Consider the following 25,809-nt stretch of genomic DNA (forward strand, 5'->3'; position numbering starts at 1 on the left):
AGGGCTCTCCTTGACGTCTCCAACATCGTTGGCGGCCATCATTTCTGCTCAACATGAATCGGCTTTCATCAGAGAACAGCACTGAGGCCCACTGGTCCCTCGTCCAGCGTAAATGCTCCCTGGTCCATACAAGACGATGACACCTGTGCCTGGTGGTGTGGTCAGGTACCCTTGCAGGTCGTCTAGCACGCAGACCATGCTGATGTAAACGGTTTCGAATGGTCTGACGTGACACTTGGGTGCCTCTCACCTCCCTTAAACGTGCCTGGAGTTGAGTGGCATTCATCATCCGGTTCCACAGGGCACTGTTCACAATGAAGCGGTCATCAGTGTGGGATGTGGCCAAAGGACGTCCACTTCTATGCCTTTCTGTGACTCTTCCAGTCTCTCTGTATCTCTGTTGCAACCTGCTGATGACACTCTGTGACACTCTAAGCTCAGTGGCCACTTCCGTCTGAGAACATCCTGTTTGAAGCCTCGCAATAGCGATGTACTGTTGATCAATTGTTAGGTGTTGTCTTGGTCTCATGATGTCAAAATGTGAACAGCGTGATGAGGAGGACTGTTTAAATACCAATTCTAATTGAACCAGGAAATTTATTGGTCGATTCATGGATCAAACACCTGTTGTGAATTTTGCTGTTAAACTCCTTGTTAGAGAACAGCAACTTGTGCAAAAAGTACTGAAACATTGAACAGTTGGACATGTGCATTCAAAAGTTTACAGAAGGTCACATTAAGTTCAACTGTAAAGGTTATAATGCATTTTAGGTTCATCCTGAAATTTCACCTGAAAGCCGAATATCCCTAACTTTTTGTGAGTAGTGTATATCTAAAAATTGCTCCTTTTTAAAACTGAATTTCTTTTGTTTTAAATTGTGTATGTTACTTCAGGGAGCGACATGATGATTTTTAAGCCAGGGGTTTTCTTTTCTTTAAAAATTTGTGCTTTGTTTGTTAAATCCAGTTTTATTGTATGAAAACGTGCTAATACAAAAAAAAATAATAAGAAACCGACTAAAGAATTCCTGAAAGTCTTCTCCCCCTGAGTGAAGCTCCTCCTCGTCCTCCTGCAGAGACATGACGGAGGTGGTGCACATCAAGGACAGGAAGGAAGTGATCCACGAGCTGAAGTTCTCTCCGGACGGCTCCTTCCTGGCAGTCGGCTCCAACGACGGGCTGGTGGACATTTACGCCGTCAGCCAGCGCTACAAGAAGGTGGGCGAGTGCAGCCGCTCCACGTCCTTCATCACCCACCTGGACTGGTCAGTGGACAGCCGCTTCCTGCAGACCAACGATGGCAACGGAGAGAGGCTGTTCTACAAGATGCCAGGTACTGCTTGCTGGTTTGTCTCTTTGTTTGTTTTTTAGAAAACTGAATATTATTCATTGGGAACATTACTGTTTATATACCAGACTGTGGCTGTGAAATTAGCATCTTATATTTCAGATCTTCTTGTCTGGATCCCTGGACCGTACATGACAACTTTCACAAACTGCCTCATGCTCCAGGGTCGACACATTTGCCTTTTCCACCAACAGAGAACCAGTTCTGTTCTGGTTCACACACCAAATTTTGAACCGTTCTTCACATTTCCACCAAACATATATTTGTTCCCGAAAAATTGGTTGTCAGCCGCAACCATAAAATAGCTGTTGGGTGTGTCTTATTCTATAAGGAAAGATGGAGGCAACTACCAAGAAAACTTTGTGCTCTGGTTGAAAATGTTTTTGCCAGCGCTAAACCGAGATTCCTTCACGTTTGCATCTGCAAGCAAAAACATTTTACATACCTGTCTCCACAGCGGGGAAGCTGCTGCCGAAGGAGGAAGCCAAGGGGATCCACTGGATGACCTGGACGTGTGTCATCGGGCCGGAGGTCAACGGCATCTGGCCCAAATACTCCAACATGACTGATGTCAACTCTGTCGACGCCAACTACAGCAGTGCCGCGCTCGTGACCGGAGATGACTTTGGCCTCGTCAAACTTTTCAGGTTTCCCTGCCTGAAAAAAGGTCAGTTAGGAAAACATTTAGCCTCCCATATTTCCCAGCAGGCATCTTTGTGAAGGTACATGATATCAGGGGTTTTCAAAGGGGGTCAGTGAGGTTCTTCCACAGGGTCAAATGCTTGTGGAACCTGTCTTCTTTTAGTCGAGGACCCCCTGGAAGCACTTCAAGCACCCCGGGGGTTCCTCGGACCCACTTGAAAAAGGCTGACCTACATGACAAAACTGGGAAGGAAACCAGTCAACGTGGCTGGTGTGATGCTCCACAGGCTCCGCTAAGATTCATCAACAAAAGTGGAAGAAGCCTCATCTGGAAATACTTTACCTTTGAGGCAGACAATACTGACATCATTGTTGATCCTTAAAAACCTTTCACTGTTTGCAGACGATACTGTTATCTATTTCACGTCAAACAGCTAAACAAACAATTTTAGCAAAGCGCATCTAAGACGCATCTAAGACACCATCCATATTTAAATACTCTTCTTTTTTAATATAAAAAAGTGTGTTTCTAAATGCAAGAGGGTCTGGCAACACGAAAGACCTCACAAGATGTCCACCACATTCTTCATGTGCTTGGATTTGGTTAAGTTTAGGTATTAGGTTAGAGATAGTTGAAGCTGCAGTGAGTAATTTCTGACCACTAGAGGGCGTTACAGCTCAAACAGAGTCAGTACACTTCCTGGTTCAATTCTCTGCTACAAAACCCAAAGAAACAATGTCTTTCTGGATGGAGATGAGGGAATATTTGACTCTCCAGGCTCCTGCTGGATTAACTTGGATTATTCTGAATCTGAAAATGTGGGGAAACTACAGATTTCAACTACAAGAGGGCGCTGCTTTGAATAAACTTTTTTTTATAGATAACTGGGTGATTGGTTTTTCCTAACTGCCTTATTAACCTTAATGTCTGCGTTGTTAAAATGTGATTAAAATGTGATGTTATGTGTGTTCGTCCCACAGCGGCTAAATTCAAGAAGTACATTGGTCACTCTGCACACGTGACCAACGTGCGCTGGTCCAGTGACCTGCAGTGGGTGGTGAGCACCGGGGGGGCCGACCATGCCGTCTTCCAGTGGAGGTTTCTGCCTGAAGGCGTGATGAACGGCGTCCTGGAGCCGCTGCTGCAAGGTGATCCCTCCGAGAACGTTCACAGGAACTTGTTACAGGAACTTGTTCAGATGTGTACAGTGGTGTTTTAGTGCCAGGAGAGGGGGGGTGATATTTAGAGAAAAAAAACTCTGAATATCTGAGATTAACCTCTTACTGCCTGAATTTATTTACAATTATTGAAAAAAATAAATTGTTTGTGTTTTTGCCTTCAAGCAGATGCTAAATTGTTGGTGGTAGAGTGCTTCCAATACAATTCTTGGTATGTGTGAAAATGCATCAACAGGCATCAGTGGGATACATACACCACCTCGGCTGCGTTAAGACCGGAAGTGGTTTGAGGCAAATTCGCGACAATAGTCTACAAGGGGTTAAAGTCATAAATTCACAAGAAAAAACTCACAAATTTATGAGAAAAAAACTCAGAAAACAATTTTTTGTTCTCCTCTCTGGCCGAGGCTCCACATGTGCTGCCTCCTACTGGCCGTTTATCCTGTATGTATTGTATACTTTGACATGGGATTTAGGAACAAGGCAATTCTTCTGATTTGAGCCCAGAATCAGCAGATTGTTTTCTTCTGAATCGGCCAAATTCACAGCAACGTCTCTTCAGAGTCCAGATGCTGAGGAGGAGATTAGGATTCTGGACTCAAACCAGCAGGATTTCCTTCTGATTGGATCCCATGGGAAGAGAACAGCTAGTTTCACTGTTTTTTTTGTTTGTTTTTTTTATAATTTGTGACTTTATAATCTCAGAATTTTCAAGGTTTTCTTCTCATAAATTTGTTTCTCTTTCTTGTAAATCTACCATTTTAATCTCAGAGAATCACAGTTTTTTTCTCTGAATATAACCCCCCATCCTCCCCTGGCTCCATAATTTTATTTTCTCCGTACAGTGGCCCTGACATGCTGTCGTGGACACCAGAGTTTGGTCTGATGCTCTTTAGAAAAACAGATCTAGAAGTGTCCCATACCAAATTTCTGACTCTGACACAAACTGAAAAGTAATATTATTGGTACAGAGTAAAGATGTGGACGGTCAGGTTGTCCAGCTGCAATCAGACTGAACTTCAGCAGCATCTTGAACCGACATCTGATCAACACACAGGTGTCTGTAACGACCAGAGCACATGTGGATCTCCAGCAGAATAAATACTGATGAAGTTTGTGTGTTTGTTGTCCTCAGAGGGTTACGCCGACTCCAACAGCGGAGAGTCCGACTCTGACGTGTCCGACGTCCCGGAGCTCGACTCCGATATCGAACAGGAAGCTCAGACCAACTACGAACGCCAGGTGAGCACGAAGCCCAGGGCAGCGTTCGGTAAGCCTGGTGCTCTGTGGTGGTGTGTGATCACATGGTTTACAGAGAATACCACTGTTGCCATGGCAGCAGCTGTCGTGTTCACTGATGTCATCATGTCACAAGCGTTAGTTTGAATAACTTTATTGAAACGTCCTTGGTGACATTAGCAGCAGCTGCTGTTGGGTGGATGTCTTATTTCAAAACGATCAGAACAGGCTGACGTTAATCTGAGCTAATCAGCTGTGAGCTCAGTTAATCCTGATGATCTGTGTTGCTGCTCTGGCAAAGCCTCCAGCAACACATGAGCCTCAACGTTTAGTTCTTAGAGGTCAGATCTGCTGCTGCTGCTGGACATTTGCTGTTCCAGTGTGAAGCTGCACAGGCCGAGGAGAACCTGAGGAGAAGCTGGGGAGAACCTGAGGAGAACCTGAGGAGAACCTGAGAAGAACCTGAAGAGAACCTGAGGAGAAGCTGGGGAGAACCTGAGGAGAACCTGAGGAGAACCTGAAGAGAACCTGAGGAGAACCTGAGGAGAACCTGAGAAGAACCTGAAGAGAACCTGAGGAGAAGCTGGGGAGAACCTGAGGAGAACCTGAGGAGAACCTGAGGAGAAGCTGAGGAGAACCTGAGGAGAACCTGAGGAGAACCTGAGGGAGAGAAGCTACACAAACTCCCCTCAGCATTATTAACTTCCCTGCTTTACTTTATAGGCCTTCTGGAAGAACAACACATGCACTGCCACAGTTTCCACTCGGAGCAGCACACACACACACACACACACACACACACACATACACAGACAGTCCAGGTGCCGTGACATCAGCCAAGTGTTTACAGCTGTTGCCGTGGCAACGTAAACCAATCAGAAATGCTCTGATTTGCTGTGACCCAAAGGCCCGGCGCTGTTTCTACACATTCAGTTTCTGTGTGCAAACCCACTTCCTCCTCAGTGGCCTTCAAAGTGGGGTCCAGGGACCCCCAGTGGTCCTTGAAGGGCCTCCGGGGGTCCGTAGTTCCATTCAGCTGTTGTACACAAGCATTCAGACGCAAGAAATCTGATCCAACATCAGCTGTCTGACCACTAAATATATCGTTTGTAGAAATATTTTATTTTTATTCATTTAATATTGTTAATTAATCATTGTTTAATTTGTATTGGTGTAAAAATGTAAATTTTGGCACTGCAGTATTCAAATTTGCTACAAGTGAATACAGGCCAAAATATCGTTTTCTTGTGCCCTGGATTATTAATAGTTGGTAATGTTTTGTCCCTGAAAAATCAAATATGGTTGATCCGGTCATGATGTAATAAGCGGTTTTGTTGACGAGTATTTTTCTGGATGTTTCTGGCCCTGTTGGCCGTCAGCAGCAGCGAGGCCGGCCTGCACCACAACTCTGAATGTAGAAATGTCTCCACAGGTTTATAAGGAGGATCTGCCTCAGCTGAAGAAGAAGCTGATTGGCTCGCTGAAGCGTCAGAAAGCTCCGGAGGAGGGGCTTCGGCTGCAGTTTGTTCACGGGTAACATCATCACACACTTTCATAAATCACACCAATGTTTTAACAAGAAGTGTAAATAATACTGATCTTTAAATATTTCCCTCTGCAGTCACTACATTATATTTAAATGTTACTGGGCCTCGACGACTTCTCTCATATTTACAGTCACAGAGCTGCCAGATCTGACTTTCTCCTCTGTTGTCGCTGGGCAGGTTGACGGCTCTTTGTCTCCTGCCTCTGCCTTCCTCTCTGTTGCCAACGGTTACAGAGTAACGTTTAGCTCGCCGACATGAGAAAAGGAGTGTTGGTTGCTAGGTAACAGATGGTGGGAAACAAGTTGCTAGGCGATGTTGGTTTGAGTATTCAGGATTTCCCGACCTGAGATCAGACAGGATGAAGGGAGATGAGAGGATCCTGAAGTCAGTCAGGAGCTGTTCTGGAATACCAAACAGGGGAAAAACATTCAATTTTAGACTCCTGGTTCTGGTTCTGGTTCAGGTTCTGGATCTGATCCTGGACCTCACTCTGAACCATGTCCTGGTCCTGGTCATGGTCCAGGTTCAAAACCTGGTCCACATCCTGTTCCTCATGTTGGTTCTGGTCCTGGTGCCAGCTCTTATCCTGGTTTTGATCCTGGTCCAGGTCCTTGTACAGTTCCTGTGTCTGATCCTGGTCCTGGTTCTGAAACAGGTCCTGGTCCTGGTCCTGATTTTGGTCCTAGTCATGGCCCAAGTTCTGATCCTCGTCCAGGGCCTGGTTCTGATCCTGGTTTTGGATATGATCCTGATCCTGGTCCTGGTTCAGAACCGAGTCCTGGTCCTGGCACTGGTTCTGACCCTGGTTCTGGTTCTGGTCCTGCAGGTACCGCGGCTGTGACTGTCGGAACAACCTGTTCTACAGCCAGGCGGGGGAGGTGGTGTACCACGTGGCCGCCGTCGCCGTCGTCTACAACCGCCTGCAGCACAGCCAGCGCTTCTACCTCGGCCACGACGACGACATCCTCAGCCTCACCGTGCACCCGCTGAAGGACTTCGCCGCCTCCGGACAGGTGGGCTCAGCCAATCAGAACGCAGCACCAAATGCATCATCACGGCACAACAAGGCCGTTTTCCCACCTCCAGAACATCCAGATACATCCATTAGAGCAGCTGGACATGGTGATACACTGGACAAGCTATAGATACACTTAAGCTTGAAGCTGAAAGTGTGTGTGTGTGTGTGTGTGTGTGTGTGTGATCAGGTTGGGAGGGACCCTGCCATCCACGTTTGGGACATCCAGACTCTGAAGTGTCTGTCTCTGCTGAAGGGCCATCACAGCAGAGGGGTGTGTGCCTTAGAGTTCACAGGTACGAACGCCTCATCTCCCAGCATGCACTTCACCTCCATCGCCATCTGCTGAATATTTTTTACCTGCCGCTCGATCCGTACCTCCTGCTGCACATGTGCACCTGAATGAGCCGCAGCTAAAATGTTCAAAAATAAAGACATTTAGTCCCCAAAGGTTTTGATTAAACAGTGAAAACCCTGGGCTGGTTAGCTCGAGTTAGCTTTGTTGGCTAAAGCTAGTCTTCTTTCTGTTAGCTTACTAAGCTAATGGCTTTGCTATTTTTAGCTTACAAGCTCAAAAGAAAGTCATGTGACCTCCTCCTGTTTCCTGCTGCAGTGGACGGGAAGAGCCTCGTCTCCGTGGGAATCGACGAGCATCACTCCATCGTCATCTGGGACTGGAAGAAGGGAGAGAGGCTGGCCAAAGCAAGGTCTGTCAACCAGCCTGTCAACCAGTCTGTAAGCCAGTCTGTACGCCAGTCTGTCAACCAGTCTGTCAACCAGTCTGTCAGCTAGTCTGTCAACCAGTCTGTCAACTGGTCTGTAAGCCAGTCTGTAAGCCAGTGTGTCAACCAGCCTGTCAACCAGTCTGTAAGCCAGTCTGTCAACCAGTCTGTAAGCCAGTCTGTCAACCAGTCTGTCAACCAGTCTGTACGCCAGTCTGTCAACCAGCCTGTCAACCAGCCTGTCAACCAGTCTGTCAACCAGTCTGTCAACCAGTCTGTAAGCCAGTCTGTCAACCGGTCTGTCAACCGGTCTGTCAACCAGTCTGTAAGCCAGTCTGTCAACCAGTCTGTAAGCCGGTCTGTCAACCAGTCTGTAAGCCGGTCTGTCAACCAGTCTGTCAACCAGTCTGTCAACCGGTCTGTCAACCGGTCTGTCAACCAGTCTGTAAGCCAGTCTGTCAACCAGTCTGTAAGCCAGTCTGTCAACCGGTCTGTCAACCAGTCTGTCAACCAGTCTGTCAACCAGTCTGTAAGCCAGTCTGTCAACCAGTCTGTCAACCAGTCTGTAAGCCAGTCTGTCAACCGGTCTGTCAACCGGTCTGTCAATCAGTCTGTAAGCCAGTCTGTCAACCAGTCTGTCAACCAGTCTGTCAACCGGTCTGTCAACCGGTCTGTCAACCAGTCTGTCAACCAGTCTGTAAGCCAGTCTGTCAACCAGTCTGTCAACCGGTCTGTAAGCCAGTCTGTCAACCAGTCTGTCAACCGGTCTGTCAACCAGTCTGTCAACCAGTCTGTAAGCCAGTCTGTCAACCAGTCTGTCAACTGGTCTGTAAGCCAGTCTGTCAACCAGTCTGTAAGCCAGTCTGTCAACCAGTCTGTCAACCAGTCTGTCAACCAGTCTGTAAGCCAGTCTGTCAACCAGTCTGTCAACCAGTCTGTAAGCCAGTCTGTCAACCAGTCTGTCAACCGGTCTGTAAGCCAGTCTGTCAACCGGTCTGTCAACCGGTCTGTCAACCAGTCTGTCAACCAGTCTGTAAGTCAGTCTGTCAACCAGTCTGTCAACCGGTCTGTAAGCCAGTCTGTCAACCGGTCTGTCAACCAGTTTGTCAACCAGTCTGTAAGCCAGTCTGTCAACCAGCCTGTCAACCGGTCTGTCAACCAGTCTGTCAACCGGTCTGTAAGCCAGTCTGTCAGCCAGCCTGTCAGCCAGCCTGTCAACCGGTCTGTCAACCAGTCTGTCAACCGGTCTGTAAGCCAGTCTGTCAGCCAGCCTGTCAACCAGTCTGTCAACCGGTCTGTCAACCAGGTCATTTGCGGCGTTTGTGACTGGGCCTTCTGTTCACCACACAAACCTGTTCTGGAATATATGAATGCAGCCAGTAAATGCTGTGACAGAAACAGACATGAAACAGTCATCCAGCAGCTCACCTCACCTCCACCTGAAACTCTGCCAGGACGAGCTTTCCCAAAATCAACTCCAAAATAAGAGCGCATTGATCCAAACTTCAGATCGGGAAGCTGAGGAAACAGGCAGGACGTAGTCAAGTGAGATAAAACTCATGTAGACGTTTGGAAATGAGAAACGCTGTTACTCCATCCAGAAAAAAACACTTTGGTTCAATCTGTGTTTTCTGTCAAGGCTGTGAGGGAGCCGAGCGAAACTCCTGCCAGCATCACAGACTCCCACGTGCCTTCAGTTTTCAACAAGAGGTTAAAGACCTGACTGAAAGACAGCCAGCGTGTGATTCATGGTGTGTGTGTGTGTGTGTGTGTGTGTGTTTGCGGTGGTGTCGTTACATGGTGTTGTGCTCGGTGTGACCTGCACTTCCTTCCTGTCTCCTGCAGGGGGCATAAGGACAAGATCTTCGTGGTGAAGAGCAACCCGTTCCGCATGGACAAGCTGGTCAGCGTGGGCATGAAGCACATCAAGTTCTGGCAGCACTCAGGTAGCAGTCAAACCTCAGCTGGTCCTCACACCTGGCCCCGCCCCCCTCACTGCACACCTGGCCCCGCCCCCTCACCTCTCCTCATTGTGTGCTTCCGATCACAATACCCTTTTCTTTGGGGGGTTCAAGGAGAGCTTAACGGAGGGCAGCTGGACCGGTTTGTCAATCAAAATGAAAATACTGATTACTGAAGAACGTCTGAATGAGTCTCAGAAATCAGGGGTTTTCAAAGAGAGGTCTGAGGACCGCCAGGGGTCCTTGTGGGTCCTCCAGTGGGTCCTCAGCAAAATGAGGAGGAGTTTAAATTTTTGTGAAAGGCGTCAGCATCACTGATCGTATCTTTAAATATAATAATTGTAATCATTGTAAATGCAGTTTCTTGTGGTTTCTGGCAAATTTTCTTTTAATTTTCTCGTTAGAATCTATGCAAATATTTTTTTACAAATCTTCCATCACCTCTCCCCCATGTTTGTGAAAAAACATCAAGTGGATTTGCTCTGGTTTCAGACATGATAAGACAGGTAAAGGTGTATTCCCAACCAGTGCGATGTCCAGTCCTCAATAGTCCACATTTCCCAGCATGCCTTGTGTTTCCCGCTGCGCTCCCCAGGTGGCGGCCTGACGTTCAAGAGGGGGATCTTCGGGAACCTGGGGAAGCAGGAGACGATGATGTCGGCGTGCTACGGCCGCTCGGAGGACCTGGTGTTCTCCGGAGCGACCAACGGAGACGTTTACATCTGGAGGGACACCACGCTCATCAAGACCATCAAGGCCCACGACGGGCCCGTGTTCGCCATGTGCTCCCTGGACAAGGTACCACTCAAACTGATGTTTTAAATGTTGACAAACTCTGCTTAACATGAACACATGAACACATGAACACATGAACACATGACCCTTCTCCATTTCCACATAGAGCTAGTTGTTTTACGATCATTTTTACCTTCTTGAACTTTAAAAAGCATCCGTCCTTCACTGATGCTGTTTGTGTGCAGCTGCTGGGTCACAGTGTGTGTGTGTGTGTGTGTGTGTGTGTGTGTGACTGACATGAGAGGCAGTAAATAATGATGACCTTTTCGTTTTTGGATGGACTCTTCCTGTAACGGTGTCACCATAAAGCCCAACACACACCGGCAGCGTAGCGTCGCGGTGCGTTAGGTGACGCGCGTCACTTGACGCACCCAACACAAACTGGAAGCGTCGCGCTGTAGAACGTCAATCGGCGTTAACTGGGAAAAAAACTACATACCACGGAAAAAAGACAAATCAACCAGATCAACCAGCATTGTCTGACAGGCTACCATAACGTAATATCCAGTGATGGGCAGGAGCTTATTGATCAAGTAGTGCAGTAGTTTCAGTTATGTTTAAAGTGGAAAACCAGGAAAAAACGGTGCATATAACGGACATGTTTACCGCAATATATCCTTCAAACCAGCAGAGCGCTTATTTGTAATGTTAACTAGATCTGTTTGACTGACAGTTTTATTAAAATACAGGAAAGAGCCACAGAAGTAGAGAAGAAGAACAGCTACGGAAGCTGGGATGGACATCCGCAAGGGATAAAATACGCTTTTTCAGGCGCGTCGACGCTGGAAATAGGACAGTGGCGTAAAAGGTAGCGGCGCGGCGCGTCAACGCGCGTCTAGCCGCCACCGGTGTGTGGACACACATAGAAAATAATGGGGGCGGCTGTTTGACGCGCGTCGGACGCCGCCGGTGTGTGTTGGGCTTAAGAGAGAATGAGAGCAAAAGCAAACTGTCTGACCGCTGGTTTGTTTAACCCTCGAGACAAAATTCAAAATACAGAAGCTGCTAGTTTGGCTGGGTGACTCGTCCCAGGACTGCAACATTTTTGCTGTTGTTGTGTTTTTCAGGGTTTTGTGACGGGGGGGAAGGACGGCATCGTGGAGCTCTGGGACGACATGTTCGAGAGATGTCTGAAGACGTACGCCATCAAGAGAGCCGCTCTCTCACCTTCCTCTAAAGGTCCTCACACCTTCATTTTTTAACTTTTTCTACAGTTCAAATTCAGATTAAAGAGATTTGCTGATCTCTGTGCAGCTTTCACACTCACACACCAGGCACACGTGGCAGGAAGTGTACCGCCACTCCACAGGCAATGTCTTATGGTGTGTTTGTTTGTGGAACGTCGTGTCCCAGGCCTGCTGCTGGAGGACAACCCGTCCATCCGGGCCATCACTCTGGGACACGGTCACATCCTGGTGGGAACCAAGAACGGAGAAATCCTGGAGATCGACAAGAGCGGCCCGATGACGCTGCTGGTCCAGGTGAGAGAGCGGACTGTGCGCTCCAGACTCGGGTGACCGGACCAATCAGCAGCTGGCGATTGGCTGAGTCCAGTCTGCTATTGGCTTTTTTTTTTTGTGCTTTTCCTGTTAAGTACCTGGTCTGCAGTGTTTCCCATACATAGAGTTGATATAGGCAGCCTGCTGAAATACAAACGTCCATAAACTCCCATGGACACACACAAACAACTTGCTGGTGCAAACCAAACAGGAGCAGCTCCCTTCTCCTCCTCATTACTACAGACCAAGAGTCATTTTGTCCCATGTAGGTGGGACAGGAGACCCAAACGAGGAGCTGGGGCACGTTGCACGGAAGAAATACAAAATATTTACTAACTAAAGCTAGAAACTGGGACACCAGGAGCCCTGAGAGCACCAGGATGACCCATGGCAAGGAGAATGAACTAGAATTAAAATGCTGACATAAATAACCTAGCAGTAATGTGGACAAACAGACACACACACACACACACACACACACACACACACACACACACACACACACACACACACACACACACACACACACAGCAGGAGCCTCAGATTATGCCCTGCCTCTCCTCAGAGACTGACTGCTTTGCCATCGGCGACTTCTTGATCCTGCATTAAAGTCACAGGTGTGGACTTGAGTCACATGACTCAGACTCGAGTCACATGACTTGGACACTCGAGTCACATGACTTGGACTTGGGTCACATGACTTGGACACTCGAGTCACATGACTTGGACTTGGGTCACATGACTTGGACACTCGAGTCACATGACTTGGACTCGAGTAACATGAGTTGGACTCGAGTCACATGACCTAGACTCGAGTCACATGACTTGGACTTGAGTCACATGACTTAGACTCGAGTCACATGACTTGGACTCAATTAACATGACTTGGACACTCGAGTCACATGACTTAGACTCGAGTAACATGACTTGGACACTCGAGTCACATGACTTAGACTCGAGTAACATGACTTGGACACTCGAGTCACATGACTTAGACTCGAGTCACATGACTTGGACTCAATTAACATGACTTGGACACTCGAGTCACATGACTTAGACTCAAGTAACATGACTTGGACACTCGAGTCACATGACTTAGACTCGAGTAACATGACTTGGACTTGAGTAAAATGACTTGGACACTCAAGTCACATGACTCGGACACTTGACTCACATGACTTGGACTCAAGTCACATGACTTAGACTTGAGTCACATGACTTAATGAATTCAAATGCGACAAAATCAAGACAGACTTGTGGCTCGACTTGACTTGAACACTGGCGACACGTGACGTCACTTTAAGCCTTTGAGCCAAAGACAAAGATTAGAGATAATGCAGCTCACCTGCGCCGGCACGCCCCCTGGTGGTGTTGGGGAAGATACGGAAGTCACCTTTGACCTCTCATGGCAAACATGACTTCAAAAAATGAAGCTCACCAAAAACTTTTGCCAAAAAGATTATGAGATTATGTCTTCCTCTTCATTGGTAGTTGCACTTTGAATAACCTGTGTGTGTGTGTGTGTGTGTGTGTGTGTGTGTGTGTGTGTGTGTGTGTGTGTGTGTGTGTGCGCGCAGGGTCACATGGAGGGCGAGGTGTGGGGTTTAGCGGCTCACCCTCTGCTTCCTGTCTGCGCCACCGTCAGCGACGATAAAACTCTGCGCATCTGGGAGCTCTCAGCCAATCACCGCATGGTGGCCGTCCGCAAGCTGAAGAAAGGTGAGTGAGCACACACACACACACACACACACACACACACACACACACACAAAAGACAAAAGAACCATACTGGTAGTTTGAGAGCGCTTGTTTTGGCTCACATCGCCTGCAGAGGTGATGATGAATTTAGGTCAGGGTTAGTCTCCAGGAAATGAATGTAAGCCCAAAGTGAGCTAAGTAAACGTGTGTGTGTGTGTGTGTGTGTGTGTGTGTGTGCAGGCGGCCGGTGCTGTGCCTTCTCTCCGGACGGGAAGGCCCTGGCCGTGGGTCTGAACGACGGCAGCTTCCTGGTGGTGAACGCCGACACGCTGGAGGACATGGTGACCTTCCACCACCGCCGGGAGCTCATCTCCGACATTCGCTTCTCCCAAGGTGTGTGTGTGTGTGTGTGTGTGTGTGTGTGTGTGTGTGGGTGGGGGGCTCAATATGCCATTTGAACGCGTGAACGCTTTAAATTTGAAATATCACTGAGAGAGCCGAGGAAACATCCCAGTTCCTCTGCATGGTTTTATGGTTTTGTTGTTGAGGAGTAAGAGAGGACTTGTGTGTGTGTGTGTGTGTGTGTGTGTGTGTTTGTGTGTGTGTGTTTTAGATGCAGGGAAGTACCTGGCCGTGGCCTCCCATGATTCCTTTGTGGACATTTACAACGTCCTGACCAGCAAGAGAGTCGGCATCTGTAAAGGAGCGAGCAGCTACATCACACACATCGACTGGGACACCCGGGGTGAGCAGCAGGGGGCGCTCTAACACACAGCAGGAGCTCTAACACACATCAGGAGCTCTAACACACAGCAGGAGCTCTAACACACAGCAGGGGGCGCTCTAACACACAGCAGGGGGCGCTCTAACACACAGCAGGGGGCGCTCTAACACACAGCAGGGGGCGCTCTAACACACAGCAGGAGCTCTAACACACAGCAGGGGGCGCTCTAACACACAGCAGGAGCTCTGACACACAGCAGGGGGCGCTCTAACACACAGCAGGGGGCGCTCTAACACACAGCAGGAGCTCTAACACACAGCAGGGGGCGCTCTAACACACAGCAGGGGGCGCTCTAACACACGTGCTTTTACGCACCATGAGCCTCGGCGCTCGGCGCCCCCGCTCTGTAGCTTTACGTGGTGCTGCCCCCTGGTGGCTGAAGACAGCAGCGTTCTGAGTGGCTTTGCAGAGTCACTGTCCACACAGAAAAGGTCTGATTTCATTCCAGCTCGAAAATTCACTTCATCAGTCACTGAGCACGTTTACATGCACAGCATATTCCTGTATTATTCAGAATATCCTCAATATTCCGGTTTCACACGAGTCATGTAAACACACCAAACCAGATTAAGGTCATATTCTGGTTGGAGAATATTCTGAATCAGACCCCTGGCATGTGCCTGTTCTAACCGGAATATTGTGCCATGTAAACGCCTTAATCTGAAAATGCCCCGTACCGGAATATTCAGTCACGTCTGCGCATGCTCGACTCGCAAGGAATCCTGGGACGTTTTTGTTGCTATGGTTACTGCAAGCGGGGAGAACGACAGCAAGAGCCAGGAGACGGCAGTCTGCCTTCAGCTGATCAAAGACTTCAATATCATATATTGTATTTTTTGAGTCTTTAGTCTTTATAGTCTCTATTGTATATTTTTAGCCTTTATTCTTTTTTTAGTTAACTTTATTATATGTTTCTACTGTTGCTGCTGGAACACCAGAATTTCCCTGGTTGGGATCAATAAAGTATATCTATCTATCTATCTATCTATGCAGGATATCAGCTTCTTCTTCTTCTTCTTCTTCTTCTTCTTCTTCTTCTTCTTCTTCTTCTTCTTCTTCTTCTTCTTCTTCTTCTTCTGTATTTCCGGCAGACCAGACGCCTATAGGCGTATTGCTGCCCCCACAGGTTGAGTGTTGCATTACATAAGAGAGTGGAATACGCCGAAATATGGGAATAGATAGATAGATAGGTGTACTTTATTGATCCCAAATTGGGAAATTCTTAAAAGGCACTGCTGGGATTCGAACCCAGGATCTCCTGTTTACTAGACAGGCACTTTAACCATCTAAGCCACAGCGCCTACAGGACAAGCGATTAGAACATGCCAAGCAACACATAAACACCTTATTCAGAATATTACCGTAACCAGAATATTGACCCGAATCGGACTATGGTGTGCATGTAAATGTACTCACTGTAGTGCTAATCTGTGAATGGGCATCAGTCTCAAAAATCCAACATCGGTCAGGACTAGTTGTTATGAATCCCACCTGAGTTCTGGGCGAGACGTGCCCACTTGGTCAAGCCTGTGTTTGTGAACGAGCAACAGGCCGACATCTTTCAGACCAGCCTCTGAGCCAAGAACTTTCTAATAACTCCTCCATAATACAAATTTGTCATTATTACCTAATTGGTTGCAGTAGCTGCTGCTGGCCACCAGGTGGAGCAGGAGAGCGGGTCAGTTTATTGTTGTGTGGGGCAATTTCAGTCAAGGCTGATGTAAACAAAGATGATCATGTTATTACATAATGTATTGAATTATTACATGTTTACATAATGTCACATATTTGTCTCGATGTTTTGTTGATATTCTGATCGATTGGTGTTTGATTGATCCTTGTCAACAGGAAAGCTTCTGCAGGTCAACACCGGAGCCAAGGAGCAGCTTTTCTTCGAGGCGCCACGAGGACGGAAACAAACCATCAACGCCTGCGAGGTGCGAACGCGACCGGCTCCCGTTAACCTAATCCTAACCTTACCCTAATCCTAACACTTAACCCAAGCCTAACCTTAACCTACCCATAACTTATTCCTAACGTTAACCTAACTCTAACCTCAACCTAATCCTAATCTATCCATAACCTAATCCTAAATTTAACCACAGATGTGCAGCTTTTTCCAAATGGGGACATGGATTTTAGCACTTAGCCTGGCTGGCACTAGATGGCGCTGTTGTGTAGAGTTTGTTCTATCAAAGATGCTATAAAACCAATAGAGAAACATCAAATAATCCCATGAGAAAGGCCAGATTTTTCAGAACATCTTGTCTTTGAGCATTATAATCTAACCTGCTGATGTCACAAGCCTGTGCTCTTTAAGGTTAGGATTAGGTTAGGATTAGGTTAAAGTTAGGATTAGGCTCAGATTAGGTTAAAGTTAGGGTTAGGGTTAAAGGTTAGGATTAGGTTAGGATTAGGTTAAGGTTAGGGTAAATCTCCAGGAAATGAATGTATGTCCATGTAATGTCCCCCAAAGCAAACTAACTAAACGTATGCATGTGTGTGTGTGTGTGTGTGTGTGTGTGTGTGTGTCCAGTTTGAGAAGGTGGACTGGGCCAGCTGGACTTCAGTCCTCGGTCCGACCTGCGAGGGGATCTGGCCGACGCTCAGCTTCGTCAACGCCGCTTCGCTCACTAAAGACCGGAAGCTGCTCGCCACCGGAGACGACTTCGGCTTCCTGAAGCTGTTCAGCTACCCGTCCCGGGTGAGACGCCCCCCCGCCCCGTCCCAGCTCTCCGCACACAGGGCCTGCTGGGTCTCATCAGCTGATTACCTGCATTAACTGATTAATAACCTGAATCTGTTCAATCATTTTTGCGTATGAACATAAAGACCAAGTTGTTCCAGCGGTTGAGGAAGGAATATTTAAGACATGAAGAACCTGAACCCTGAATCCGTCCAGAACAGGGATTAATGTGATTAAGCAGAAGAAAGATTTACCCCCATTTAATTTGAGCTTAAACCACTAAACTTTTTTAAACATTCTGAATTTTGCCACAGAGCCCCGCTTCATTTTTAAATCTGTTTGCATTCATTTTAAACCTGATTTTTCAAAAACCAGATGAGGCCTGCACCTATGTAATAATCAGTTAACCAGCTGATCAAGTTGGTGATTAATTAATGATGATTAATTCATAGTTGAAGAATCATTAGCATCCCTGGTCTGCACAGTAATGTAAATACATTACTTCATTTTAGTAAGAGTTTATTTTGCAGATTTTACTGAACTTTCACTTTTAGATCCTGTATGACCTCATTTTAGCCTCGAACACATTCAGACATTTCTTTTTTATATATATAAAAATTAGCATAAATCAGTGCTGAGTTCTTTGTTGTTACCTTCACATTATTGATTACATCGACAAGGAAGTGAAAAAATTTTGACTTGATTTGACTCAGCAGAAAAATGCAGAAAGTCTTCTGCTGCCCCCTGTCTGTCATACAGGTTATTGCACACAGAAAATAACCTGTGTGTGTGTGTGTGTGTTCTTCAGATTGATTGTTGTACATTTTTAACCATGAAACAAAAAATTATAAAATCCTTTTCCTCCTGTGGGCCAGTAAAACAGAAAAGAAAATTTAACGACTTGATTTATTCTCCTTTTTGCTTTTCTGGCGAATTGATTGATTAATTGATTGATTATTAATTGCTTATTAATGGATTATTAGACACAAAAATCCAAGAGGAAACACGCGGAAGTGAAAACACTTCTTTCCAACCCACTGCCAAGATGTTAAAAGACAAAGAAACATAAAGAAGAACGAAACATTCAACATAAAAAAAATTAGACAATACAACCTTGAAATCAAAAATCTACGACGGCGCATCAGGGCCACTGTGAGGATGAAAAAAATAAAGTGGTAAATTTACATGAAAAAACTCACAAATTTGTGACAAAAAAACTTGAAAATGCTAAGATTATAAAGTCCCAAATTTGTGAGAAAAAACACTTTGCTGTATTTTTGCTGCTGTTAAAGTGAAAGTGTTTGATGTGAGCTGTGTTTTTGCTGACTCAGGGCCAGTTCGCCCGCTTTAAGAAGTACGTGGGTCACAGCGTCAACGTGACCAACGTCCGCTGGTCCAACGACGACTCGGTGCTGCTGTCGGTGGGCGGGGCCGACACGGCGCTCATGATCTGGAGCCGCGAGCCGCCGGGACACAAAGAGAGCAAAGCCGTGGACAGCGAGGAGTCGGACGACGACGCCGAGGAGGACGGAGGTAACGGGGGGGAGGGGCTAACCTCCGCCATGTTTCAGGAAGTCTCCTTCACTCTGAGGAGTGAAACTGTGGTTTGTAGTCGGAGGTTAAAATAAAATAAAAATAATAAAATGCCCAATAAATCAACGCATCATATAGCATTCATGTTAAGGGTGATTCTCACGAAATTCAGATTTAAAGGGTGTCATACAACAAAAACTTTAAAATGCCATTTTGGACATAATTTTCTATCCACATATGAGATTAAGGTCTGAACTTACCATAAACATTATGTTTGGAAGATTCTGTAAATATTTCCTATGTATTTATTTACATTTTTGAGACGAAGACCATAAAAAAATTATCATTACCGCAACATTACATTACCTCAAATATTAGGTTAAAAATGTAGAAAAGTAAGTAAGTAAGAAAAGTAGATTCATATTAGTCATGCTGAAAGCTATATATAACTAATTTTTTCATTTTTATTATTTTTCATAATATCCATATTATTTCTCATTATATATTATTATATTTTTTATGAAGCAGACCTGAGATAAGTACTGTTGTATAATGTGTATATACATTGTCCAACAAAATATTATAATCTAATAATTACGAATTTTGTAGAAAAAATACTTGTTGCAGTAATGAGAATGACATTTCGGAAATGAGAATCAGCAGTAAACCTCTGATGAGCCTCAGTTCTTCAGAGGGTGGAAACTTCCTGAAGGTGCGTGTGCCTCGCTGCGTGGCGAGCGTGCGGCGAGCACGGCGAGCGTGCGGCGAGCGTGCGGCGAGCGCAGCGTGTACGAGCCGTTCTGTCTCCTCAGGTTACGACAGCGACGTCGCCCGGGAGAAGACGGTGGACTACGTCACCAAGATCTACTCTGCCAGCATCAGGAACATGTCAGGAACCAAACCCCACCTGCAGCACAAGGAGCTTCCCGTGGAGGAGAAGTAAGTCCACCTTCAAAATAAAAGCCTTCCCATGTCTTTAAAGCCCCCATGAAAAATGACCCCACATGACCCCCACTTCCTGTCAAACAGAACGTCTTAAACAGTGACGTCATCCTGCTCCAGTGGCTGTTAATTAAGAATTCAACCAATAAAACCTTCACAAATCTGTAAACAGCCTCTCTGTCCCTTCAGAATAAAAGTGTGTTTCTCTCCCAAACTGAGATCCTGTTGGTTTGCACCTGTGAATGATCCTTCCCTGCACCATGTCCCGCCCAAACTTCCTGTTTCAGCAGGAAATACATCACATCGAGTGTTGTAGGGTGTCCTCTATATGGCGGCGTAATAGAGAAAAAAAAAAATACAGAATTTTTTAGATTAAAGTTGTAAATTTATGAGAAAAAATTCCAGACTTTATAAGAAAAAAACTCTGAGATTATAAAGTCACAAATTTATGAGAATAAAAAAAAAAACGTGAAAACCAGTTTGTCCTCCTCCTGTGGGATCCAGTCTGAAGGAAATCCTGCTGGTCTGAGTCCAGAACCCCAACCTCCTCCTCAGCATCTGGACTCTGAAGAGACGTTGCTGTGACTTGGGCCGATTCAGAAGAAAACAATCTGCTGATTCTGGGCTCAGATCAGCAGGATCTCCTTGTTCCTGAATCCCATGTCAGAGTAGAATCTGCTGAGGGGATCTGCTGCAGGCCTGAGACACGGCCAACAGGGGGCAGCACCGGTGGAGCCACGGACAGAGAGAAGAACTAGTTTTCTGAGTTTTTTTCTCCTAATTTTACGACTTTAATTTCAAGTTTTTTCCTCAGAATATTAACCCCGTCTCCTCTGACTCAGTGTGTACAGGAAGTGGCGACGCCCACTTCCTGTTGAATGTTTGTTTCCCACCATGTGAAGGTTCTCACCCCCGGCTGCCACAGCATGTTGGACTGTAGTGAAAGCGGTGGGTTTTCCTCCCGGCCCGTCAGAGCGCCTGGCGGCTCGGGAGCGGCGTGGCTGACGTCTCGGCCTCTCTGTGTCGTTGCAGGCCTCCTGTGAGCCGAGCCGCTCCGCTGCCGGAGAAACTGCTCAAGAACAACGTGACCAAGAAGAAGAAGGTGGTCGAGGTCGGTAGACAACAGCAGGGAGGCTGTCGCTAACATGCTAACATGCTAAACAAAAGACAGTGCACTGACTTTTCACTGCAGGTCAGAGGTTCACTGTTTATAACACCTGCAGTGCCCTGACGTGTCCTGCAGGGGGAGGTGTCGAAGCTTTTTCATCCCAAAACCAAACTCCTGTCACGTTATCAGTGAAATCGCAGGTGATGTCAGGTTTTCTGTTGTTGGCGTGACTCTGATCCAGAGAGTTTCCACCGACTCAACAGCAGCAGGAGCTTCACTTTTTTAAATCTACATGAACACTTCAGCTAGTGAGGAGGTCAAAGGTCAAAGGTGAGCTGCTGGAGCTGGTCCAGGCCAGCAGGCGTCACACTGAAGTTAGTCCCCCCTTGATTCCACAGGGAAAAAAAACTTAACATCAGATTTTCAAAAATCTGCAACTGGAAAAATCAGTTTTATGACATTTTCTATGGAAAAGGTGGAGCTGCTGAAGAAAGTAGCCTAAAATGAGAACGATTTGTATATGGTTTATATATATATATATATATATATATATATATATATGTATGTATATAAATTCATTCACTAAAGACGCAACAAAATAACGTTGAAATAACGTCTCAGTCCAGCTGTTTCTGAAAACAAACAAACAAACATACAAACAAAAAAATGCTGGTGGAAACTTACAGCTAAAAATGAAATTCCCTCTGAGGGCATTTATTTTGCTTCCACAGCGTCACCACTCTGTTCCCCAGCTTGTCTGATATTCCCCGGAACGCCCACAATTCCACCATCATGGAGTTGTGGTGTCCGAGGGTCCAACAGGAACGCCGGAGCGAGCGCTGTTGGGTATGTTTGATTAACGGAGCTCCTCTTCGTCTTCTTGCTCTGTGGTGCAGGAGCTGCTGCTGGACCACGTGTTCGGCTACAGAGGCTTCGACTGTCGAAACAACCTGCATTACCTCAACGACGGAGCCGACATCATCTTCCACACCGCCGCCGCCGTCGTCATCCAGAACCTCTCCGCTGGTGCGTACAACACGACGGCAGTCCCACGTTTCATTAAATATTTATCTGCCATAGAATTACTGTATAATTACTGTTACTGACTGTTTTTTGCAGTATTGGTAGTGGTGGTAAATAAATATTAATACACAGATATCCTCACCAGTTTCCACTCTGTACTCACCAGAGATACACATGAATAAACTTATTAAAAACAAATTTCCTCGGATTTGTAGGAGCTATTTGTTTTTGGTAATAAAAGCCAGTATTGGCCAGTTAGCTTGTCATTTAATTACCTGAAACCTTGTTAAAGGAATACTCCAACATTTGAGTAAAATCCCCTTTCGCCGACCCGCCCCCAGACTGAGACCAGATGTTGGACACCATGTCCACCTCTGGACGTCCAGAGCTTCAGTTCCTATGGGTAGCATTTCCTGTTAGCTTAGCGTAAAGACTTGAAGTCTATGGGAGTCGTTAGCCTGGCTCTGTCACAGTGAAAAAATCATCCGTCCAGCAGCTCTGAAGCGTCTGATTCACACAGCGGATCATGTGGATTAGAAACACGAGTGGCAGTGTTGATATAAATATTTGTTATTGTCGATGGTGGTGACTTCCTGGTCACTTCCTGCTTCCTGTCCTGACAGGAACTCAGAGTTTCTACTTGGAGCACACGGACGACATTCTGTGTCTGACCGTCAATCAACACCCAAAGTACCAGAACGTCATCGCCACGGGACAGATCGGTGGGTACGGCAGCGGGCGCTCTGATTGGACGTTGCTAAACTCGTGCATGTCACATGACAAGTTTGAGTTTTAGGTTCGATGTGTGCCGAGGTCAGCAGCCATCCAGTCCGCTGAGTTACTCAGCTCTCTGAACCCCAGACACCCACAGCTGGGCTTTTATTTTGACAGGTTTTATTTAACCTTGTGAACAAAATTCACTTTTTCTTAAAATAATCCTCAAAGAAGATGCCATCTGAAGAGTCTTAAAATAATAGAAATTAAAGTAATGCTTACTGTAGTCCTCAAAAAAGGAAATATATGTGTGTGTGTGTGTGTAGTATTTTTATTAATTTTCCGTTTTTTACAACAACAAAACTGTGTCTTCCTGGGGTTAGGGCAGCACTGATCTTTTGACATTTTTTTAAAATAAAAAAGGGAGTTTTGTTCAAAGGATTTATTAACACGTGTCAAAATAAAAGCCTGTGTGTATCACCCTGGTGGAGTATCAGCACGGCTGTGATTCGGTCTGAAGTAGTCCCGGTCGTGCTGATATTCAGTTTAACAGCATGACCTCCAGTGTGATGCTGCAGTTTAAAAAAACACCATTTATCAGAATATTAAGACACACAGATTATAATTTATTTGTTTGATATTTTTTTCGGCTCCACCAAAACAAATAGTTCTTGAAGCTCGCCTGCCTGGAGGTTTGCACTGCAGCAGCACTCACGGTGCTGTGACGTCCAGGAAGTCGTCTGTAGTTTAATACGATGCAGATCACAGCAGTTATTATTATTGTTATTAGTAATGTTAGGATAGTTTTTACAGAACACGGCCTCTCGTCCAATGAAATCACTCGGCTGGATCTAACAGTTGTGTAAAATGACTTTTAAAATATATTAATATATAAAATATAAATCAGCACGTCATCGGCGTAAAGGCTTTCAAGTGAAATATCGTGAAATATTTCTGCCGATAAGATGACACTTTAATTCTGCCTGAACTCTCGATGCGCCGGTGAATGTGAACATTTTGAAAAACAATTTCGTATTTTACGTCTGCATCTGCCAGTGGGCCTTCACAATAAAAGCAGGCATAATAATGTTTTAAATCCACCACAGAATTGACTTGATGTTCTCCACAACTAGCTGGAAAAAAAAATATGTGCATCGATCAGTAATCAGCCAAAAGAGTCAGAGCACATCGAATATCTGCAAAAAATTCAACATCACGCATCTTGAGTTTTATTCTAAATATATCAGATTTCCTGAAGTACTAAGGCAGTATTACTGCGTAGTTACAGTATTTTCCCGTGGAGAAAAACACAGGTGACTCTGGTAAAGAACATGGTGAAGAGTTTTGATAAATCCATGAAGAAGCTGGACACTCTGACTGGACGCTGTTTGGCCTCACACACATTTAACACACACACACATACACACACACACACACACACACACACACACACACACACACAACTGATCTACTCAGTTGATTTTACGTACACAAATTTCTGAAAATACTGAAAACTTTTATTTGGTTCATGTGAAGATGGTAAAACCCCATGTGATGTCACAGGGAGATCAGGGATTGATTTATATTCCTGCTCCCATGACCGGCCTCACACAGGTCAAAGGTCAGCGCAGGACGTGACAGACTGCAGACGGGTGACAGATGAGAGGAAACCCAAAAAAGTGTCTTGAAGCCCTTTTCAGATGGGATGGGAAAAAAACAATTCACTCAAGAATTTTTTTTACGATTTTGTAATCGGCAGAAGACAGAGGCAGAGGCTTCAGCTGAGATTATAGTCTACAACAGGATTATAATCTGCACAGCTACAGGAGGGCTGCACCCCTGCATCAGCTGCTGGAAGTGTTTTGTTCATCAGCAGCTAAACATTCACACTGTGAGTCAACCAGCGGCCAATCAGTGAGATGCACAGAAGGTTTTTGGAGTGACAGCAGGCATCACACACCTCCTGCTGTTAGTATGACTCCACACACACTGACTGTCCTGAAAACACACCTCGTCTGAAAAGGGCTGAAATCTGGTGTTTAGCAGCTTCGTAGGAACTCTCCTGGAGGGGCGCAGCTCCATTCCTACAAAAGATTTTCCCTCATTTGGTGTTTTGTTGATGATGATGATGATGATGATGATGATGATGATGATGATTGTGTTGGAGAGTCCAGAATCTCCCACAGGTGTTCAGCTGGTTGTGAGTGTGAAGGCCACAGCATCATCATCAGTGTTTCCCTCGTGTTCATTCTGCAGTGGCGCAGCACCACCGCACAATTATGAGCGCTGCTGCTAAAACCTCACACCATCATTACTGTCGGTGGGCTGCTGGAGCACAACGGCTCCCTGCGACATCGTGTTATAACGTCATCGTGTTATTGCGTCATCGCATCATCATGTTATCGCATCATCATGTTATCACGTCATCATGTTATCACGTCATCATGTTATCATGTTATCGTGTTATCATGATATTGTGTTATCGCGACATCGTGTTATTGCGTCATCGTGTTATCGTGTCATCACGTCATCGTGTCATCGCGTCATCGCGACATTGTGTCATCGCAACATCGTGTCATCACGTCATCGTGTCATGACGTCATCATGTTATCACGTCAGCGTGTTATCGCGTCATCGTGCCATTGTGTTATCGTGTCATTGTATCATTGTGTTATCACATCATCATGCCATCGCGACATCGTGTCATTGTGTTATCGCGTCATCGTGCTATTGTGTTATTGCGTCATCGTGACATCGTGTTATCGTGTTATTGTGTCATCGTGTTATCACGTCATCATGTTATCACATCATTGTGTTAACATGACATCATGTTATCACGTCATCAGTTATTGTGGAATTGTTTTGAGTTGTCGATTAGTGCATCAAATTCCAGCTGCTTTAAGGAATAGCACACTGTGCAGTGTGTGTGTGTGTGTGTGTGTGTGTGTGTGTGGTACAAATTGTTGCACAAATTGTTGCACTTTCTAAAATCTGTTTAAAGGAAATGCATGTCACATATGAATTTTAGGATAAATAAAGCAAAAACAAAGTGATCCCTTTAAGTAATGTGTTTTTAAGAGCAGTGACTGTTTAGAGAACCACCAATATAAACTGTAACAGAATACAGTCACTCATATTTTGTATTTTAAATACAATTTGATTGTACTTTGTACAGATAAATGTGAAAAGCTGTAAATGAGGTAAATTAGGACGCACAAGCCAAACATGAATCATATCTATAATGACCCTCAGATGTTGAGATGTGGTGAACAGGAACCAGCTTCACATCCTCGTGGACGTGACGGCACCGCTGCTGAAAAACACTCAAGGGAAACACTGATCATGATTTACATCATCATCATCCTCCTCCTCAT

General features: G+C 45.7%; 1 protein-coding gene and 1 non-coding gene across 4 annotated transcripts in view; one reads left to right on the forward strand and one right to left on the reverse strand.

Moving 5' to 3' along the window:
- Nucleotides 1-25,809, forward strand: part of LOC115367654 (echinoderm microtubule-associated protein-like 6) — a 57,420-nt gene that overhangs the window by 14,259 nt on the left and 17,352 nt on the right. For all 3 annotated transcript variants that reach the window (XM_030063863.1, XM_030064581.1, XM_030065411.1), the window contains exons 9-30: nucleotides 1,077-1,333; nucleotides 1,806-2,015; nucleotides 2,972-3,139; nucleotides 4,305-4,411; nucleotides 5,841-5,941; nucleotides 6,782-6,968; nucleotides 7,161-7,266; nucleotides 7,584-7,677; nucleotides 9,538-9,638; nucleotides 10,249-10,451; nucleotides 11,516-11,627; nucleotides 11,802-11,929; nucleotides 13,525-13,666; nucleotides 13,886-14,038; nucleotides 14,259-14,390; nucleotides 16,278-16,366; nucleotides 16,966-17,133; nucleotides 18,447-18,648; nucleotides 19,461-19,587; nucleotides 20,623-20,701; nucleotides 21,595-21,724; nucleotides 22,345-22,443. In XM_030063863.1, coding sequence (XP_029919723.1) covers nucleotides 1,077-1,333; nucleotides 1,806-2,015; nucleotides 2,972-3,139; nucleotides 4,305-4,411; nucleotides 5,841-5,941; nucleotides 6,782-6,968; nucleotides 7,161-7,266; nucleotides 7,584-7,677; nucleotides 9,538-9,638; nucleotides 10,249-10,451; nucleotides 11,516-11,627; nucleotides 11,802-11,929; nucleotides 13,525-13,666; nucleotides 13,886-14,038; nucleotides 14,259-14,390; nucleotides 16,278-16,366; nucleotides 16,966-17,133; nucleotides 18,447-18,648; nucleotides 19,461-19,587; nucleotides 20,623-20,701; nucleotides 21,595-21,724; nucleotides 22,345-22,443 — 3,095 coding nt within the window. The remainder of the gene's footprint in view (nucleotides 1-1,076; nucleotides 1,334-1,805; nucleotides 2,016-2,971; nucleotides 3,140-4,304; nucleotides 4,412-5,840; nucleotides 5,942-6,781; nucleotides 6,969-7,160; nucleotides 7,267-7,583; nucleotides 7,678-9,537; nucleotides 9,639-10,248; nucleotides 10,452-11,515; nucleotides 11,628-11,801; nucleotides 11,930-13,524; nucleotides 13,667-13,885; nucleotides 14,039-14,258; nucleotides 14,391-16,277; nucleotides 16,367-16,965; nucleotides 17,134-18,446; nucleotides 18,649-19,460; nucleotides 19,588-20,622; nucleotides 20,702-21,594; nucleotides 21,725-22,344; nucleotides 22,444-25,809) is intronic.
- Nucleotides 15,657-15,730, reverse strand: trnat-agu (transfer RNA threonine (anticodon AGU)). Its single transcript has one exon. It is a non-coding gene; the product is annotated as a tRNA-Thr (tRNA).

This window comes from Myripristis murdjan, chromosome 1 (genome assembly GCF_902150065.1).
Source record: "Myripristis murdjan chromosome 1, fMyrMur1.1, whole genome shotgun sequence".
Lineage (NCBI taxonomy): Eukaryota > Metazoa > Chordata > Actinopteri > Holocentriformes > Holocentridae > Myripristis > Myripristis murdjan.